The 12,139-nt window shown below is 34.9% G+C and overlaps 6 protein-coding genes across 6 annotated transcripts; 3 read left to right on the plus strand and 3 right to left on the minus strand.

Annotated features, from left to right (window-relative positions):
* Positions 1 to 1,090: 1,090 nt before the first annotated feature.
* LOC134837001 (uncharacterized) lies at positions 1,091 to 5,346 on the minus strand. The gene is made up of 5 exons (XM_063852306.1): positions 5,128 to 5,346; positions 3,989 to 5,064; positions 3,714 to 3,929; positions 3,563 to 3,649; positions 1,091 to 2,684 (listed from the first exon to the last, which is right to left on the minus strand). Exons 1-5 carry the CDS (start codon positions 5,273 to 5,275, stop codon positions 1,137 to 1,139), a joined length of 3,075 nt encoding a protein of 1,024 aa, XP_063708376.1. The 5' UTR covers positions 5,276 to 5,346; the 3' UTR covers positions 1,091 to 1,136.
* Positions 5,347 to 5,644: 298 nt separating this feature from the next.
* On the plus strand, positions 5,645 to 7,149 carry LOC134828898 (WASH complex subunit 1). The gene is made up of 2 exons (XM_063841892.1): positions 5,645 to 6,355; positions 6,410 to 7,149. The coding sequence occupies exons 1-2, from the start codon at positions 5,696 to 5,698 to the stop codon at positions 7,094 to 7,096; spliced, it is 1,347 nt and encodes a 448-aa protein (XP_063697962.1). The 5' UTR covers positions 5,645 to 5,695; the 3' UTR covers positions 7,097 to 7,149.
* Positions 7,112 to 7,806, minus strand: LOC134828909 (ATP synthase subunit e, mitochondrial). The gene is made up of 3 exons (XM_063841903.1): positions 7,655 to 7,806; positions 7,346 to 7,502; positions 7,112 to 7,285 (listed from the first exon to the last, which is right to left on the minus strand). The coding sequence occupies exons 1-3, from the start codon at positions 7,697 to 7,699 to the stop codon at positions 7,236 to 7,238; spliced, it is 252 nt and encodes an 83-aa protein (XP_063697973.1). The 5' UTR covers positions 7,700 to 7,806; the 3' UTR covers positions 7,112 to 7,235.
* Positions 7,807 to 8,867: 1,061 nt separating this feature from the next.
* On the plus strand, positions 8,868 to 10,027 carry LOC134829056 (succinate dehydrogenase cytochrome b560 subunit, mitochondrial-like). Its single transcript, XM_063842051.1, has 2 exons — positions 8,868 to 8,994; positions 9,189 to 10,027. The coding sequence occupies exons 1-2, from the start codon at positions 8,975 to 8,977 to the stop codon at positions 9,712 to 9,714; spliced, it is 546 nt and encodes a 181-aa protein (XP_063698121.1). The 5' UTR covers positions 8,868 to 8,974; the 3' UTR covers positions 9,715 to 10,027.
* Positions 10,028 to 10,366: 339 nt separating this feature from the next.
* On the plus strand, positions 10,367 to 11,351 carry LOC134829067 (succinate dehydrogenase cytochrome b560 subunit, mitochondrial-like). The gene is made up of 2 exons (XM_063842063.1): positions 10,367 to 10,520; positions 10,696 to 11,351. The coding sequence occupies exons 1-2, from the start codon at positions 10,501 to 10,503 to the stop codon at positions 11,213 to 11,215; spliced, it is 540 nt and encodes a 179-aa protein (XP_063698133.1). The 5' UTR covers positions 10,367 to 10,500; the 3' UTR covers positions 11,216 to 11,351.
* Positions 11,327 to 12,127, minus strand: LOC134829045 (oligoribonuclease, mitochondrial). Its single transcript, XM_063842040.1, has 2 exons — positions 11,531 to 12,127; positions 11,327 to 11,476 (listed from the first exon to the last, which is right to left on the minus strand). Exons 1-2 carry the CDS (start codon positions 12,085 to 12,087, stop codon positions 11,383 to 11,385), a joined length of 651 nt encoding a protein of 216 aa, XP_063698110.1. The 5' UTR covers positions 12,088 to 12,127; the 3' UTR covers positions 11,327 to 11,382.
* Between the last annotated feature and the right edge of the window lie 12 nt (positions 12,128 to 12,139).

Here is a 12,139-nt window from a genome sequence, read left to right on the forward strand (position 1 = left end):
TAATTATGAGGATTATTTATTTTTTCACCCTCGCTTCGATACAGTCCAATGATTTTCATTCAATATGCTGCCGTATGGCGTGTCATATGGATCCAACGGTTAAATTTTGATGAATTACGAATAGGTATAAATAATTCGAGTCTGCGAGTGTAGACGATCAAATTTGATTTTTTAATGTTTTTACGAATTTTCTGAATTTATCGGAAATTTTTAAAAATTTTCATTAAAAAACCTTCCAAAAATCCCAATAAAAAAGTGAGAAATTTAATTTAAATTATATTTTTCGACGAAAGTTTTTCAACTTTTGTTAAATTTTAATAAAATTTGTTAATTAGGCCGCTCCGAATTTTTTAGAAGATTTTTTTTTTAAATGGGAGGGGGGCAAAAAAATAAAAAAAAGTTTTTAAATACTTTTTCATACAAAATGACAAAATTTTAACTGTTTTTGGTTATTATTGAATATTTTAATTGTTTTTTCTTTGAGATTTGATCTGATTTTGAGAATCTCAGAATATTTCAAGTTTTAACAAAAAAATTTCATAAAAATAATTGTCAAAAAGTTTAAAAAAATAATTGTTTTGAAAAAACTTTTAGAGATGAAAATTCCTGTCAAATTTCATTTTTCAATACAAAAATTCTTAAAAATTATAATTTTTTTTTTAAATTTTAAAAATATGAAAAAGACCAAAAACGGTGAATTTAGATGATATTTTCAACTTATTTTCATAACAATGGGACAATGGGACAAAAAGTTCAACAAAAAATTAAAAATTGAAGAAAAGTAAATAAAATTGAAATTTTTTATTTTACCATAATTGAAAAATTCCGATCGCCTAAGTGGTAGTGATTTACAATTTTAAAGTTCAAGCGTTAACTTTCTACTAAGTACGCGTAATTTTTTGCAATTATAGCGATTACAAATCAAATGCAATTTTCTTCAAAATGTGCAATACAGAAATTTACGAACGCAAAAAAATCGTAAAATTAGGTTAATAGGTTGCATCTGTTAAGTCGCTTTTAATAAAGTTACTGGTCCGGAAGTGAAACAACAACAAACACACTCGGATTTCGTTGTTTTTATTCGCTTTTATTTCATTTTCTTTTATAACTTATCGTAGTATTTATTGCGCGTTCGCTTATTCTCCGTAATTAACTTGTAACAGTATCGTGTCCTTTAGTCGTTCTAACCACTGCTTTTGATACGTGGACGAGTTCGCTTCATTGAACATTTTTCTCTTCTGCTCGCCGGTAATGTAGCCGCTATTCAAGTAGTAATTAATCGAGATGGACAGCAAATCTGAGTTGTAATTCTTGAAAGAGTATTCCAGTACGGTAATAATATTTGTGTGATTAATCACTTTTTTCACGATACCAAGTAGAAGCGTTTCCAGGTCCGCAAGCAGATACAGTTTAGCAAGTCCATATGCCTCCAAGCAACTTTTCATGTTCCGGTTGACAAAAACGTTGGAACTTTTGTCAATTACGGTCTCGCTGATGAGTGCGAGGAAATATTTGAGACCGAACGCACTGATATTCGTGAGTTTGACGGTATTTTCTTGCGCTTCTTTGAAGTCACTCTTGAACATTGTATCGAAAAAGTCGCTGGTTTGCATCAAGAGTGCCCTATTAAACGCAATTTTTTCGTCATTTTCAACGATAAACGTCACACAATTATCACCGTCTTGCTTTTGCTGCCCCAAATCGCAGTTTCCGACTTTGTAGTCTTTTGTTTCATCATAGTCCACGGCGGTTGTCGTCGTCGTAGTCGCATCACCGGCCACTAATTCATCACTTGCACAAACTACAGTAATATTCAAATTATGTGCCATTACTGTGAAGCCGGTACATGCATAATTTGCCATTATTTTGTTTGCTGCATCGTTGAAGATTAAATTAAGCACGATATCTAAGGCATTGTGTACAAACAAGAGTTTATACAGTGACTTGCTACATTTAATCAAGTACATGGTAATAATGGCAGCTTGCAGTTTCAAATCTGACTCGCCACGTAACAAAAAATGTGCCAATTCCCCAACGCCATATCCCGATTCTGCATTTTCTCCCATCGCATGTAGCAAGTCGTTTACTTGGCACTCCATGGCAGTGCATGAGGAACATTTGTCGCGACAATTTGGCAAGCGACGGCTTTCGTACAACTTAAAAATGAAATTTTGCTTTAGAATTGGGATGAAATTGTGAATTTGACGAAGAACTTTGTTCAAAACGGGCACGACGTCTTTTTGCGCTGTCTCCACTTTAGAATAAACATCCAAAAGGGTGTCTAGAGTACTGACACGCACAAAATCCGGATGGGTGGCATTTCGTTTAGAGAGCTCCAGTAATAATTTTAAGACGCATTCAATTAAATCGAATTTGTTGTCTTTTGGTTCAGGAAGAGATTTTTCGGGAGATTTTCGGTCGACGGTTTCTGGCTCGGATGTTACAGATGCCACAGAATTGTCGTCGTGCATTAACGTTGATATGTCGAAAATTTCTTTGGATTCGGGTTCCTCCGTTTCTTGCGTGTCTGGTTTAGTGGGTTCAGTTTCCTTCTTTTGATCTTCGTCTTCGCTGTCACTGCAGACCGGAGAGTAGGTGTAATTTGGACTGTCTTGGATGTTTGCACTGCTGTAACCGCTTGAACTGGCAGGAGATCCGGGATCTCTGAATGGGGACGGAGATCGCTGGAAATAAAAAAAAACATGAATTATTTTTTAAAAAATAGATCAATTTAATTATTTTTTTTAATTTTTGCTTCAAAAAAATGCAACGTCAAAAATTTTATTCAGAAGGATATTGAGCAGCACAAAAAATTAAAATTTGTATAAAAATTACAAGAAAATTTCAAGGAAATTATATAAATTTTTTATTTATTTTTTTTTTTTTTCTTTAAAAAATTTAGTAATTTTTTGCTTTTTGAAAATTTCTCAAAAAATAATGAAAGATGAATTTAAAAATATTTTCCCCATTTTAAAAGTCGAAAATCCAATGGGACAAAAAAAAGTTAAAAATTTCATAAAAATGGCCGTTAGGTGTATTTTCATAATTTTTTAAGATGTTTTTAGAAATTTTTTTAAAAAGTTTTAAATTTTTAATAATTTTTGTTTAAAAAATCGTATTCGTAAAATTCTTATTCAAATTTTTTTTACAAAATTACTGAATTTATTTTTCAAATTTTTTTGACAGTTATTTTTTAATATGTAATATTCTGAAATCTATTTTAAATTAGCAAATCTCAAAAAAGATAATAAAAAAAAATAAATAAAAAATATTTAACACTCAAAAATAGTTAAAAATTTTGTCATTTTGTATGAAAATAGTATTTCAAAATTTTTTTTTTATTTTGCCCCCCCCATTTTATTTTCAAAAATTTTGGACTTTATTTTTGATTTTCATTTGGAGCGGCCTAAATAGAAGAATTTTTAAAATTTCAACAAGATTTTTTTAAATGTTCAATTTATTTTATCGTTAAACGTTCAAAACTTCAAAAATAGCATTAAAAATATTTATGAGAATGTAAATTTTGTTCGCTTTGTTGAAAAATTTAAATATAAAAGCTTACCATGAAAGGAGATGCATAAACATTTTGGGCAGTGAGATATTTATGATTGAAATTTAAAATTATATCCGGAGATGATTCACGAATACTCTGCAAAAAACAACACATTGGTTTTGAAATACAAAATCTACACAAATTAAAATTTTTAACTCACTTTTGGCTTTGGAAGACTTGTTTCTTCAACATCTTGCTTTCGCTTATTTTTAATTTGATCTTTTTCGGCAGTGTCGTCTGGCTTATGTTGAAGCTCGTACTTTTTTTCTTGCAAATTTCTTTGTAACAATCTAATTAACATTAAAATAATTCCTTCTTTCAACAAATTATCTAAACTTAGGTGATCAAACCTAAACTGGTAGAAAGCAACTAATATCTGGAAATAAAAAAAAAGTTAAGAATTCTCAAATTTGAAAAAAAAATTAAAAATTTTACCATTTCTTTCTCCTCTTCATTCGTTGATTCATTGCAAATTTTAACAAGTTTTGAAAAAACGCCTGATCTCCGTAATTTGCCACGATTGCAGGCATCCACCGTCAAATTACACAAAATTTTGATGGAATTAAAGAGATCTTTTTGTGTGCATCGCTCACTCATCGCATAACTCGAAACGTGTGTCACGACATCCAATGTCGTCAAAATTTGTTTGGCAATTTGAAACGTTACGAGAGACGCGATTATCTTCAGCACCACTGAGATGTCATCGGAATTGATTAACGAAACAAAACACTGGTTCGAAGACGGGCACGACAAAATTTGTGTCACAATTGAGATATTTGTGTGACTTGTCGCGACCTCCAAAATCTTCAAGATTCCCGAAAGTAAAGTTTTTGCGTCTTTTTTGTCTTTCAGCTGACATTCGTGCAAATTAACACTTGTTGCTGCCCGGACAGGCTCATACCCGATGATATCGCTGTTTTTGTGATTGTCAATATCGTTAATTAGCGTGAGGAATTTCTCGCGTGTCACAATTCGATCGGGAGACGTGCCACGTTTGAGAATTACCGTTTCTCCTAGTGGTGCCGCAGATGAGGTTTCTTCATTGGCACAAGTGCTTGGATGTTCAAAGCAACACCAGAGAATTATCATGACTTTTTTGATGACGCCACGCATGATAAACGTGTTCGAGGCTTGTCGATTCTTCCATAAATTCCTCACGGCACGAATTAGCATCGCAATGTAAGTCATATTTTCGTCAATGGACTCGGAACCGAGAATTTCCTCGAATTCGTTGCACAAATTATTCAACATTATCTTGAACGAAGTCTCGGAATGAGCTGTTGTCTTTGACATGTGCGTCGCCAGATTCCCCAGCAGTCGAACGCATCGTAATTTAATACTTTTACTCGTCACCGAGGACAAAATCGAGTTCAAAGACGATAGAACATTGTTTTCTAGAGCACTTATTCCTCCTTCTCGGTACATACAAACGTTCCCGAGGGCACTTAGGGCAATATCCAAGATTGATTCTATCGGTTTTTTCAAGTGATGAATGAGAATCGGGACTCCGCCTATAATAAAAGGGAAAAATTAGACATTCAAAATTACTTTTCTTCAAAAATTGCAATTTTTACCGAGCTCGATGAACTTTTGGATGTCTTCAGATTTGCCAATGAAGTCCAGTCGAACTTTTAGCAGCAATTTATAGGCGATTCTTTTGTCTGTACAAACTTTTAGCTCATTTAGAATTTTCCTCAGATCATAGGGCTGCTTCGTTTCCATACTTTTTGTGTGGTTACGGTGATGTAAGAGCCTTAAAATTAAGAAAATTCTAAATTGGAACTTACAAAACTAAAAATTCAGCTTTGACGTTTCCAAAAGTCAAATTTGACAGATGACATTTACGATGCATTGACATCTGGCGGCGGTTTTTGGAACGTGTGAAATTTTTAAACGATTTGACCGGTACGTATGTTGCTACACAAAATTTTTTGGGGTTTTTTGATCATTTTTGTCTTGAAAAATTACTAAAAAATTATTTTATTAATGAATTTTGTTATAATAGAACGTTTTTTTGAGAAAAATTTAAAAAATATTGAAATTTTTGACATTTCATATTAAACAGCTGATTGACAAAACAAAGAAATTTTCCATCAAGTCAGTCAATTAAATTGAATTCTCGAAGAATTTTAATGTAAAAAAATGCGATTGTTCGAAATTCCGATCATCCAACCGGATCTTCGTCACGAGGAAGCAATTTTACAAAGTCTGAACACGCTAGACTACCTCAATGAAGTCATCGGGAGCGTTTTTGATCGCATCGACCAACGAATCGCCAGCAATCAAGCAAAAGTTCAAGACATAAATCGCAGAATTGGCGTCGTTAATTCCAAAATTGAAAGTCTAAAAGACTCGAAAAAGGCTGTAATTATTTATTCCACGAACAAATATCCGGAACAAGAGAAAGATTTTACGCCCATTTTCGGCGATGAGACCGAAAATCAAGTGCCAAAGCCAGTTTTGAAGAAATTATCAGCAAGCGATGTCAAAAGTTCACCCGAAAAAGTCAATCATAGGAAGCCGCAGGAAAAACTTCAATTTTATCATGTCAAAGAGCCGGAAAAAGCTAAGAAAATCAACAAAAATATCGGGCCAAATAGTGATTTGCTCGACATTATACGGTCTGTGGACTCGTTAATTGTCTTCAAGAAGGACGATAAGTTGTCAAAATCCAAAACTTCGAGTGCCAGTTCCATGCCGATGGAAGGAAAAAAGTTGGAAGCTGCTCCTGCATCGATTACGAACAAAAATCAAAAGAAAAATTTGGAAAGCATTTTTTATACTCCATCAGCTGTGGATAACGTAAGTGAATTAAATGAAATTTATCAATAAAAATTAATTAAATTTAATTTTTAGGCTCCTCAACTGGATCTCCCGATGGACTTGCCTGATTTACCGGGAATTGCGGACGATATCACCTTCAGCATGGATGACGATTTCATGATTGTGCCTTCCAGAGGTCGGAGTGACACAATTGCCTCTCTCGGTTTAACGGTTACTGACTCTCCAAAAGTCACTACCGTTCCCCAAGTTGATTCATTGCCGCCACAAGTGCCTTCAGATCAATCTAACGAGAATCTCGAAACAAAAACTGAAATTCCGAAACCTCCTCCGGCGCCAATTCCTCAAACTCGCACCGAAGAATACATCATTCCACCACCGCCGCCTCCCCCATCGGACATTCCAAAGCCTCCGCCCCCGCCGATGGCCAGCAAAACACCTGCTGAGATTCCGGTAGCGTCAAATGCTCGCCTGAATCTTCTTGCGGATATTCGAAAAGCTGGCGGAAAAGCAAAATTACGACCTGCAGCGGCATCTGATCGAAAACCGCCGAGCGAAAAGAAGAAAGAAAAGCCAGAACCAACAGCTGATCTGATGTCAGACCTAAGAAATCGCTTGCAAATGCGTCGCAAGGGAATTTCCGGTGCCAAAGAAAATCCTCAACCCACTGATATGATGAGCAAATTGTCGAGTTTGATACCGCCGCCGAGCATGGAACAAAAATTCAACAAAAATAACGAGTCGGACGACGACTGGAATTGAATTTTATCTGAGAAATTTCCGATTGAAATTAAATTTATTTTTATCCCGTTGAACTGGACATTTTCGAATTAATAATTATGTTTTATTTTATGACAGGCTAGATACGTGATTAACATCTTTCAGAAGAAGAACACACAATTTACTTCTTGGGCGCTGGAGCAGACATTCTTTCCCATTCAGCGGCTTCACCTAAAATAACATTCGATGGTAAAATCAAAGTTTTCGTGAATTATGTAAAACAAATCTTACGTTCTTGAGCCTTCTTCTTCTCTGCGGCCATTTGTGCATCGCGCACAACCTTCTTTTGGGCCTCGATTTCACGTTCTTTGGCAGCCTTCTTGGACAATCTGTTTTGATGGTAAGCTCCATAGGCGACTCCGACAGCCAAGAATGACCATCTTCCGAACTAAAATGCAAGAAAATACGTGAAAAATGAGGAAATTGTATTGTTGACAACATCGCGCGATAGTACGAAGAGGATCATTATGTAATGTTAACCATGTATTTTTCCTTTTGCTACAATGAGATTGATAGCAAATCTCAGACATCGCGCATTACCTTAATCAATGGAGAAACTCTGACGGGTGCTCCTAAATCAGCCATTATTGCTCGTGTATTTGAAAATCCCTTTGAAAAATCGGAAAAACTTGGCCAGCAGACGACTGCGAAATAATTTTTCGAATGACAGAAAGTGATGTTTTTCGACGATTCACAACACCGGATTGGGACCATCCATAAAAGATGTCGGAAACTCAAGGGGGAGGGAATGTGTTACTGATTTTTTTGGAGACATGAAAAAAAATTACAGAAGTTGAACACAAAATAACCCGGATGCATTTTCTGGTCAAATTGAAGGTACTAACGAAATTATAACAAAAATTTTTGGTACCTACCGTTATATTGATACTTTCATCAAGAAGAACTTTTTGCTGCTTTGAAATCTGTTATGCTGCATTTTTAAACGCCCTTACTCTTTTGGAATATTTGAGTTTCACGGATAAAATTTGCAAGACGTGCAAATTTACGACACACGAGCTTTTCTTGAAGACTTGTTGTTTCTGCATCAAACAACGGAAAAATTCCAAAGTTTTCTAATAGAATACATAAAAATTTTCGTTTTGAAAACTCATCGTTATTTCACAATTGAAAATATATATTTAAAAATTTTTGATGAAGTGCAAAAAAATCTAAACTACACAATGAAAAATTTTATGATATTTAATAATACATATATTAAAGAGAGATCAAAAAATCAAGTTTATTTTGGAAAAAGAGCAATTTGAGAATTCGTTAGAAAACAAATATGCATACCATATGTATGGTTAATAGAGAAACATGGAAGAGATCATGGTCCCAGTTTCAAAGGAATCAATTTAAGGGAAATCTTTGCGGCACTCCGCAACCCGGAAGGCTGAGGTTGTGTTACAGCTGCAACTGCAGGAAAAAAATCAAAAATCTAATAATAATAATGTATTGGTTTATATATAAATCACAAAGAAACTAACATATATTAATATTCCTCAAGTATTATCGCTCTGAAAAAAATTTTAGACTACATGTATTTCTAATTTTTTTATCTTTTAGAATTTTGTTTCGAATTATCACTTCAGATGTTAAAAATTTAGATTTTAGCAAAATCTTTATTAATGTTAAAAAACTGTTTTGGAAATTTTTATTTAATTAAAAAAAAGTAGGTACATATTTCGAAAAATTTTTTTAACGAAAAAAAAAATTTAGACAAAAATCTCGAAATAATTTTGAAGGGATCATTAATGGATGGCGCCAAAATAGGTACGTACCTGCTGTACGAGAGATAACGATACTACTTCAAGTTCAAAATAAATTAAGGAAAAAAGCAGTCTCAGGCTCCAACTAAATATGGCTTTAGCTCTTGCAAGGTAGGTCGAAAAACGCATAAAAAGACATTTTCTTGATTTTTAAAAAATTTTATTAAAATAAAATATTTCCAAAATTCTATCATAAAGTTACGTAAATCCATTTATCTTTTTTTTTACCACCATATACATACATGTCGCACATACGCATTGTTTTTAATATCGAAAAATTTTCCCAAAAAAAATTTCTTTCACAGAAACTTCTGCGGCAGCAACATGCTTAGCCGAGCTCACTTGGCCAAGACAATTGGAAGCACACAATGGGCCGTCCGCACTGTCACAATTCGTCCCACAGCTGCTCCAGTGGAATCCAAGAAGCCCTTCAATCATGACGAACGCAACGACAAACTCGGTCGCCCCATGTCTCCCTATCTCGGCATCTACAAGTGGCAAGTAACGAGCATGTTGTCGATCTCTCATCGTTTTACCGGCATCATGTTGACTGGCTGGGGCATGATTATGGGTTACGGATCTCTCATTTTACCGCACGACATCTCGTATTACTTGACGGCCTTTGAGAATTTGCATTGGAGTGCGCCAGCGGTGTTTGCCTTGAAATATTCGCTCATGGCATTCCCGTTTGCGTACCACTCGCTCAACGGATTGAGACATTTGTCGTGGGATGCCGGCAAGAATTTGGCCATGAGTCAAGTTTACAGCACTGGATGGTTCACTTTGAGCACAGCTCTTGTCGTCGGAGCGATTTTAACTTATGCCTTGTAAACGGGGGCATTTTTTTACACAAACACACGCATTTAAATTTATCACAAAACTACCTCTACGCTGTTCTACCTCATCTATTCATAGCGAAAAACAAAAATAGACACAGATTTTTTAGATCTTTTTTTTGATTGTGTGACACAATTAAGTATTTCGTGCAAGTATTAACCCCCAAAAATTACAAGATCTTGGGTGAATCAGGCAATCTTGGTATTTATTTAAACAAAAAATTATTTATTTTCAAATTTTCATACTGCAACGTAAGATCCAATGCTAAATATTTAATAAAAAGGAGGTTCCTGTAGAAAAATTTAAACTTAATTTTCAATTAATTTCCAGAATGGAGACTTCACTATGTAATTTTTAAAAAATTCTTATAAGAATTCAATTTTTTTCTATGATGTAACACCGTCAAAGTTAAAATCCACACTAAAATTTCGTTTTTACGAAGGCTTTGATGTACTTTTCGTAGGCTACTGAGTTAAAATATCACCAAAAAACGATGAATTTAAATCAATTTAGCCGAAAAAACTGGTTTTTAGTAGGAACCGGTAAATTTTGCACTGTAAAAAATTTTAGTGACTCGTTTTTGGTGACACTTTTTACATGTCTCAGTGCGCACTCACTACTTTTCCTAGCTGAAAATTGCATAGCAAGTGCAGTTTTTGCTGTCAAAAGTGCATTATTTCCCTGTGCATAATTTTTGCATGCACTTGTTTTAGTTGTGATCGTGAAAATTTATCGACAAGGTGCAGTTTCGATAAAAAAATCGAAAATAATTTTCGCAAAATGGCCTTAGCTTTTACGAGGTATGAAGGAAAAAATCAATTTAAAGTAACGTAAAGTTGAAAATTTTCGTTAATTTCATTAAAAAATATTTTTTTAAATATTTTCAACTGAAATTAAACGACAATTACGAATGTTACGTAAACTAAATATGGAATTGAATTGACAATTTTTTTTGTTTGTTTTTTTTTTTTAAAGAAATCTCTGTGGTCGCAATGTCCTCAACACGCTCAACTTGGCGAAAAAATCCGTTATTGGACCTCAATGGTGCAACTCTCGAAATGTAACGTTACGCGTTGTAAGTGCTCCTGCCGCCAAGCAAGAAAGTCACGATGAACGAAATGCTCGTCTTGGACGCGAATTGTCTCCTCATGTGACCATCTACAAATTCGAACTGCCCAGTTTGTTGTCAATTTCGCATCGTTTTGCTGGCATCGCACTCACAGGATGGGCTGCAATTTTGGGATATGGCTGTTTGTTGATGCCACACGATGCCAGTCATTATATTTCGGCACTCGAAGCGTGTCAATTGAGCTCGGCCTCGTTATTTGCCATGAAATTTGTCTTGGCATTCCCCTTGGCGTACCATACTTGCAACGGAATTCGACACTTTTGCTGGGATTACGGCAAATTTTTGACAATGAAGGAAGTTTACGCTACCGGTTACATCATGTTGGCATCCGCAGTCGTTACATCCATCATTATGGCTAGCATGTAATTCCGTTAACGGAAGTTTATCTGATAGAAATCACCTAAAATTATCCGTACTTATTCGATTTTGATATTTAATTCCAAGGATTTTCACCGTTTCGCAAAAAAAAATATGAAGTAGATCGACAATAAACTATTTGAACAGAATTTTATTAATTTTTTCCTTTAAAAATCTCATTTGATGAACATGAACTCTTTGTAATACTGGAGTTCTTTGATGCTTTCGTGAATATCGTCGAGGGCACGATGAACTAATTTCTTCGGTGGCCTAAAAAAATTGAAAAAATTAAAAAAAAATTTTTTTTGATGGAAATGTACTTACGCATTTTTGTGCATTTCTGGATTCCATCGCTGACAACACTCCTTAATGCTCGACACATCGATTATTCGGTAATTTAAGTAATTATTGACCTTTTCCATTTGATGCATCAGGAAAAATCGGTCCATGTAAATTGTGTTTCCAGCCAATGGAGCCTCATTTCGTTTCGTATATTGCTGAATGAAGGTCAGAACCATGTCCTCAGCTTGGCTTTCTGTAATTTTTGACTCTTGACATGCCTTGTAAAGACCTGTAGCGGTGTGTGTTTTGGTGCACCACTCGTTCATGCCTTGCAACAGCGCATCTGGTTGCTTTATAATTACATTTGGACCTTCGGCGATGATGTTTAATTGATGATCCGTGATTAAACAGGCAATTTCCATGATTCTGTCTTGATGGACATCTAATCCGGTCATCTCCATGTCGATCCAGACGATGGGTTTTGTGTTGGCCATTGGTTTGCGCTTCGGTTTGGGCGGATTTTCAACAGGAACTTCACTAACGGGGACGATTCGCTTCAAAAAAGGGACTGTCGTGAGCTTTTTGAAGAATTTTAGCATAATATTTGGAGCGGCGCGTGAAATGAAAAAGGTAAACAAAAAAATGTGACAC

Source organism: Culicoides brevitarsis, chromosome 1 (genome assembly GCF_036172545.1).
Source record: "Culicoides brevitarsis isolate CSIRO-B50_1 chromosome 1, AGI_CSIRO_Cbre_v1, whole genome shotgun sequence".
In the NCBI taxonomy this organism is placed as follows: domain Eukaryota; kingdom Metazoa; phylum Arthropoda; class Insecta; order Diptera; family Ceratopogonidae; genus Culicoides; species Culicoides brevitarsis.